Source organism: Grammomys surdaster, unplaced genomic scaffold (genome assembly GCF_004785775.1).
Source record: "Grammomys surdaster isolate TR1022 unplaced genomic scaffold, NIH_TR_1.0 193, whole genome shotgun sequence".
Lineage (NCBI taxonomy): Eukaryota > Metazoa > Chordata > Mammalia > Rodentia > Muridae > Grammomys > Grammomys surdaster.
In genome coordinates, this window is record NW_021604638.1 from 10,917,935 (window position 1) to 10,925,101 (window position 7,167).

At 53.6% G+C, this 7,167-nt stretch overlaps 1 protein-coding gene across 1 annotated transcript; it reads right to left on the minus strand.

Moving 5' to 3' along the window:
* Nucleotides 1-606: 606 nt before the first annotated feature.
* Kcnk15 (potassium two pore domain channel subfamily K member 15) lies at nucleotides 607-6,915 on the minus strand. Its single transcript, XM_028769787.1, has 2 exons — nucleotides 6,559-6,915; nucleotides 607-2,651 (listed from the first exon to the last, which is right to left on the minus strand). Exons 1-2 carry the CDS (start codon nucleotides 6,896-6,898, stop codon nucleotides 1,957-1,959), a joined length of 1,035 nt encoding a protein of 344 aa, XP_028625620.1. The 5' UTR covers nucleotides 6,899-6,915; the 3' UTR covers nucleotides 607-1,956.
* Between the last annotated feature and the right edge of the window lie 252 nt (nucleotides 6,916-7,167).

Genomic DNA, 7,167 nt, shown 5'->3' on the forward strand with positions numbered 1-7,167 from the left:
GCCCTGCTCGACTCTTCTGGGCTAGTGCCTTTTCTGGGCTTGAGTTGGGAGAAGATGGCGGCTGTGAGGAGGGGTGCCGGGTTGGCTGGGATCTCCTGGGCAATCTCCCTGGGGATCATGAGTTGAAGGGTTTTACTCTGGGTCATTACCTCTCCAGGTCCAGCTAGGAGTGGGTTGACAAAACCAAGCTCCCTTCTGGGTTTGTAGAGTGGGGGGCTCAGGGAAGGCCTTTCTAACCTTCATAAGCGACAGCACTACTTCCTATAGCACCTCCCACAGTGTGTCCCCCGTGATTTTACTCTGATCCCCATAAGAGCCCTGAATAGCAAGTGAAGGGATGCTTGTAATTGTCAGCCTCGTTTTCGGGAGGGAAAGGAGGAGGTCCTGAGAGAGAGAGAGTTGCTCGCTCAAGTTCCGGCTTTGACAGCGCCCGCTCGTTCTCCAGTGGTCCACAGCGCAGGCGCGCAAGCACATAGCAGAGGGGTTAAGCGGTTCACACGCAATTCACCACCGGGTTCCTTCAGGCAGGAGCTTCTTGAACACTTCGGAGTTGAGAAACAGCACAGAGGCTCCCACACTCTCCCAAGGCAGAGCTGTTGCACCAGGCAAGGTCACCTGCATTTATTTATTGAGCAACAGCGATACACCAGGCCCCTTTCCTGTCCCCTGCAATGAGCTCTCTTGGCCCTCCAAGAGGGCCTGTGTCTGCAGAACAGGACTTTGGTGGATAGATAGTTTCTATAGATTTACCTAGCAAGCCCCAAGAGTTTTTCATTTCAGCAAGAGAGCCTGTGTGGGCTGGTGGGAGGCTAGACGTAGACATAGGTGTTACCTCTGAGTCCTTTGTGCCATCCTGCTAGATGGCAGGAAGGCAGGACCCCAGGGTCCTTGGGCTGGGAGCCTCCCTTCATCTACCCACCTTTCCCTGTGTCTTCTTGGGGAGCAGAAACAGCCTGGTCCTCCAGGGAGGGAGGGTTTGGGGGGCGTCTGAGTTGGAGTGGGTCACGTGGCATTGTGTTCATGACCACATAGCTCATGTTGGAAATTAAAAGTTTTTGGCTTTTCTACCCTGGTTTTGCTCTTGCTTTGCATTGAGACAGTTCTACCTGGGAAGTTAAAGGATGCTAGTCTTTTAAGGAGTGAGCGCTCTAGGACGCCAACGGGACTCCGACGGGCTCGTTAACACCCTCTATGCCAGCATCAGGAAGCTCTGCCACCAGTGCCCGTGTGAAGCAGGGGCTTCAGAAGAGCCCTGTTTTACAGACGGGGAAGCTAAGGCCCAGGAAAGTGATAAGAATCCCAATGATACATTGCTGGTGATTGGTGGGACCCAGAATGAAATCCATCCCACAGCACTGAGCTGCCTCTAGGTAGTGATATGGGGGAGTCCATCCCTTCATTCAAAAGGGGCTGTCCAGGGACAAGACATCTATTTGACAGTGGGGACAACCATTTACACGTGGGCCAATTCCACTCCTCATGCAGAGCAAAGAAAATGCAAAATGTCGTCTATATAGTGCAAAAATCGTCCTCTGTGAGCCATAAATTCCCTTCAGCCTGTTTATCTCCATGCTTCTAGCACAAGCATCCAGCCTTACTAGTAGAATTCTGGTGTTCAAAGTCATACCTCTCCCCACTGCAAAATATCTTGTGTCCCCTTCGATGCAGAAACCAGCCACTTGTCCTTTGAAGGACCAGCTAGGGATGCTTGACCTGGGTATCACCCCTCCTGGGGCTGATGGTCACGTTTTCCTACAAGTTTAGACTAAACAGTTTACACTTCCAGGTGGCTGTAGAGTCGGCTTGGGCTGTTAGTGCAGCTTTCATGAATATTAAAAGGGATGATCCACAGATGGTGACCGGAGCCTCAACCCCCTCCAAGCCGGAAAGAAGGGTGGGTTTGCTAACAGGCGGAACTAGACATGGGCCAGCCTTGGCCCGGGTAGGGAGGGACTATCAGATGGACTTCCTCCGGGCTCGGGGTCTGTCTGGGTTGCTGTGGCAATGATGCACGGCTTCTGGGCTCAAAGGGGGTGAGAAGGCCGGGTTGTCACATGCCCATGTCTCTAGCTGATGGACGACGGGGTACGGGATGCAGCTGGAGGCGCCGGCGCGGATGCGGCGCGCGCGCGCCCTCCTGCGGAACACGCTGGCATGACGGTGGGCTGCGCGCTCTGGGGCATCAGCGCTGGCGAGGAAGCGCAGGACCACCAGGTTGAGGAAGGCACCGATGACCGTGAGCCCCAGAAGGATGTAGAGGAAGCTGAAGGCCACGTAGGGTGGCTTCCTCTGCAGTGCCTCGTCTCTCTGCAACGCCACGAAGTCGCCGAAGCCGATGGTGGTGAGGGTGATGAAGCAGTAGTAGTAGGCGTGGAAGAAGGTCCAGCCCTCGAAGTGCGCGAAGGCAGCGGCGCCTAGGGCCAGGGTGGCAGCGCACAGCAGCAGCCCGGCCACCACCATGTTCTCAGCCGTCACGTGTGGCCGCCGCAGGCCCAGGCAGCGCTTGGCTGCCAGCAGCAGACACCGCACCAGCGCGTTCAGACGCTCACCCAGGCTCTGGAAGGTGACCAGCGTCAGGGGGATACCCAGGAGGGCATAGAACATGCAGAACACCTTGCCGGAGTCCGTGCCCGGTGCAGCATGGCCATATCCTGTGTAGGAAAAGAGATGGGATTCTGAGAGCCAAGCCTGTCCTAAGGCACTCCGGACCTCGGACCTGCCTGTCCCCAGGAGCTCCAAGCCCCACCTATGTCATTCCTGTACTCTGAACTCATGTGTGGCTATTCACAACCCAGGTGTCCCTCCCCCTAAGGGTGGATAATCTACCCGTGGTCCTTCAGAACCACAGAATTCAGTTGGGCCAACTTCTGTTCCCAGAGGTAGGAAAGTATGGATCTTAACTGTATTTTGCCCGGTGGAGGAAGCCCAGCCCCAAAGCATGGGCTCAATGATAGGATGCTCTGGCATGGGCTCAATGATAGGATGCTCTGGAAACAAGACTTGGAGAGACAGAATAGCTCAGTGGCTGCTTGCCCTAGAGGTTGAAGGGAGTGGAGAATTTGGGCAGTATGTGACGGGTCCTGTGTGCATGTACCTGACAGGTGCTCTGACAACCTACAGAGAACAGAAAACGTCGATCTTAGCAAGTTATGTGCGGTAGGAGGAACAGGAGACAGCTTCAGTGGCTTCTTAGTGCCCACAGGGTAAAGACCCAGTTCTCACAAGGAGCCCCAGTTCCTTCTTCCCCCTACTTCCAAGTCTCACCCTTCTGCTCACCTAGCCACACTGCAGCCTCACTCCTTCACTTACCTCCCTATCTCCAGCCTGACCCCTCCTCTCTCCTCTCCACTCCCCAGCCTCATGCTTCCTCTCTTTCCCACTCCCCAGCCTCACCTCTCCTCTCTCCTCCCTACTCCCCAACCTCACCTCTCCTCTTTTCTCTCCACTCCCCAGCCTCACCCCTCCTCTCTCCTCTCCACTCCCCAGCCTCACCCCTCCTCTCTCCTCCCCACTCCCCAGCCTCAGCCATTCGTCTAATCCCCAGACTCCAGATTCACCCCCTTTGTGCCTAAGTTCTTTATGTAGACCCCGTTGGGTCTCTACTAGAAAGCCACTTCTCCACGCGCCTTCTTTCATATTTCCCTTCTCCTTGGACTGGCTTTTCTCCCCTCCCAGCCCCTGCTCCCTCAAATCCCTCCTCATCTTTTGCTACCTTGTCGGCCAATTGACTCTGAGTATCTCTGGTGCAAGCACTGTTCACTGATTCCCTTCTGGATCTAGGCATGTGTGGGCTTCCTTGAGTCATATGTCACTGTGCCATTGTGGAAATGTGTGGATGTGTCTCTTTCTGGAGAGAGCAACAATAGCTTACACCAGGGAGAAGTGAGGGGATCCATCCCCATAGAGAATATCCCTCCTCCAGAAAACCTATCCCTGATTAAAGGCAAAAGGTTAGCCCTCCAGGTCACAGGGACTGCCACCGAGGTCATGGCAAGAGTTAGAAACAAGCACTGAGCCATCAATAGAGGAGGCCTGGTTAGATTCATATCAGCACCGTCCAGATGGTAGGACACTACACCAGACCACAGTGTCCTTGTCACCGTGCACTCATCTAACAATCCCTAAGGAACTCTTGGTCATCTCTACTAGGGGGTGGGAAGGGCTGTGTGTATATGTTGTAATGTGTGTTGTTGGCATCCAGAGACAGAGGCTGGGGATGCTATCAACATCTTATAGGGCACAGGGCAGGGCCCATTACAGAATTAACTGGGTCAAGATGTCAGTACTTCTAAGGTTGAGAAGTCCTGATAGTCAGCCTTTAAAAAAAAAAAAATGGTATGGCTCTTTAGGGTTGACGTAAAAAAAAAAAAAAGCATTAAGATTTACTAAGTCAAGGCCCGGGATACAGCCCAATTGAGAGTATTTGAATCACATGCCTGATGTCCCAGGTTCAATTCCCAGTTCCACATAAAAGACAAGCATGGTAGCACACACCTGTAAGTCCCCAACACTTAGGAGGCCGAGGCAAGAAGACCATAAGTTCTCTGTCATTCTCAGCTCCATAGTGATTATAAAGCCATTTTGGGTTACAAGAGGCCCTGTCTCAAACAAACAAACAAACAAACAACAACAACAAAACTACTACATGGAAAGAGCAGAAGTAGTTAGAATAGATATATACTGTCCACGTGTCGTGTGTGATGCTTGAAGGAACATGTACACAGAGCACGTAGCTGGAAGTATGCCAGAGACAGGTAAGATATCTGTGAGCCAGGGAGATGAACAGATGGGTCAAGGGACAGGATAGAGACTCAGAAAGACGGGGATGACATGTTTCCTCTTTTGTGTGGAATCTAGACTTTTTTTTTTTTAAGAGTCAGGAAGGTAGAAGAGGGGAAAAGAATGTGGGAAAGGGTCCAGGGGAGGAAGACAAGAGAAGTGGTGGCTGCGTATGGTCGGAGTGCCTGATGTGTGTGTAGCAAAATGTCTCACTGAAACCCATTGCTGTGGACCAAAAGACTTCCAGGAAAGTAGGGGAGCAGGGGGTAGGAGCCAGTTTCCTCTTCATTCTGCACCCCTCAATACCCTAGGAAACATGTAGTGTGAACATCTACAATGATTAAAGTCCCAATGTAATGTAAGCATTGAAAGCCTCATGTCTGCCTCCCTGTAGGACCGGGGAGGGACACACTCTGCCCATCACTTCTGTGAACTCCTGGCGGGCAGGAGCCATGGTAGCCACTGCTGTATATCCTGAGTCACCCAAGTGGCCAGAAAAGCAAAACATTTCCAGTTTCTATTCAGTTATGTTTTAGTTGGTTTTAGTCTTTTTTTCCCCCTAGCTTGGGTTTCAGATCAGCGAGGGAAGGAGCCAAACCTGGCTGGTAGGCTTTCCAAAACCACGGGAAAGGGCAGACGTTTCAGACAAGGCACAACCTCTGTAGGCATGGCAAATGAGAGGGTCTTGAAGTTGGGACTCGTAGACAAGAGAGGGCGGAAGTGTTGAATGGGAGCTGGCTCTGTACTTGGCAAATAATAAAGTATTACTCACAAGCCGTCGCTGCATAGCCTATGGCCCCGTGCTGGGCTCTCGCTCGCCCAGCAAGGTAGAACATTTGCCTTTTGCCTTTGACAAACACACGTGCCAAGAGGGCACAGTGGCTTGCCTGAGAAGGCAGGCAGCAGGAGATGCTCAGAACTCAGCTTTTAGGGTTGCATGGATGCATAATCCCCCGGCCCCTGTGCAAGTGCATTCTCTAAGGTGTGGGCTTCTGGTCTGCTCCTCAGAGGGAGGCCACAGGCACACCTAGCAACTACAGCTGGAGCCTCACACCAAGTGGCTAGCTAACAGGTTGGAAGCCCTCTCTCTTCTGCAGGTTCCCAGACTTAGCCCCCCGCCCCCCCCCCCCCGCCAGATGTGGTTATGGTAACAGCTGGAGTCCAAATGTTATACATAGGGGCTCCTCTGGATGCCCCAACGTGAGGTCAAAGCTTTTGGTAATCAGTCATTCCCTTAAGTTATTGGACCCCTACTAGGCTCTAGGATACTAGCCACACAGCAGTCAAAAGACAACGGAGAGTGCTGATATCACGGGGTTAACAGAACAATTGTTAAACTGAAATACAAGCAATCTTATTTTCATAATGTTTTCTGTGGGTCAGGCCCTATGCTAAAACGATCTGCACACATTATCTCCTTAATAATAATTTCCATCACAGCTGCATTCCTCCTTCCTCGCAATACGTATTAGCAATCCTAGTTTTCAAAGAATACTGTGGCTCAGAGAACTCCAGAAACTTATCTAAGGACACACAGCTAACACAATGGGACTAGGAAGCCTCACTTCTGTTCCCCGCGAGAGCCCCGGGTTTTCTAACCACCCTTGTCTCAGTTCAATCCTTTACTGATGCCTACAGTCCTGAGTTAGCTAACTGATTGCCCCCATTTCGCTCAGCGTGCTGACATGCCCTTTCCAAAGTCACAGGGGCGGAGGTAGGATCGCACTGGAGAAGAGATCAGGACTGAGCGGGGCAGAGGGGAAGCTCCGGAGGGCTCACCGATGGTGGTGATGACCGTGATGGCGAAGTAGAAGGAGCCCGCGAAGCGCCACTGGCGGCCGGCGCGGTGCGGCTCGGCTTGCAGCGCCAGGCGCTCCAGCTCGCGGTAGTCGTCGGCGGAGAAGCGATACTTTCTGCGGAACTCGCCCCGCTTCCGAGCCAGCAGCCGCTGCCGGCTGCGCTCCGCCTCGGACTCCAGCGCATCGAAGACCGCGGCGCCCACCAGCAGGTAGGACAGGATGCACAGGATGAGCGCCGCCGTGCGCGCACTCTGCTTCCTCATCGCGGCTCGCCGGCTCCGAGTGCTGATTTCCGTGCGCCCCGACGGCTCCCGCTCCATCCCTGCCGCGCCCCGCGTACAGCGGGGGGGCGGGCTCTGAGCTCTCCCGACGCTCCCCGCCCTAACCCACGCAGAGGCCAGCGGGGACATCTGGAGCAGAGGCCCAGCCCAGGTGTGCACAGCACTCGCCTCTATCCCTAACTCGCCCTAGGTCTTGGGGGCTCGGCACCCTTTCCTTCCTCCCGTCTATCATCTAGTAAATATTTACCAAGCGCCCTCTGGTGCCCACCATTCTCGGTGAGAGTGGAACAGGTATGCCGCCAAGAAGG

Excerpts from the sequence above, each read along its gene's own strand:
- Kcnk15 (XM_028769787.1), bottom strand. The coding sequence starts at position 6,898 with ATGGAGCGGGAGCCGTCGGGGCGCACGGAAATCAGCACTCGGAGCCGG. Across the intron at positions 2,652-6,558 it reads CACGGTCATCACCACCATCG|GATATGGCCATGCTGCACCG; the intron begins GTGAGCCCTCCG and ends TTTCCTACACAG.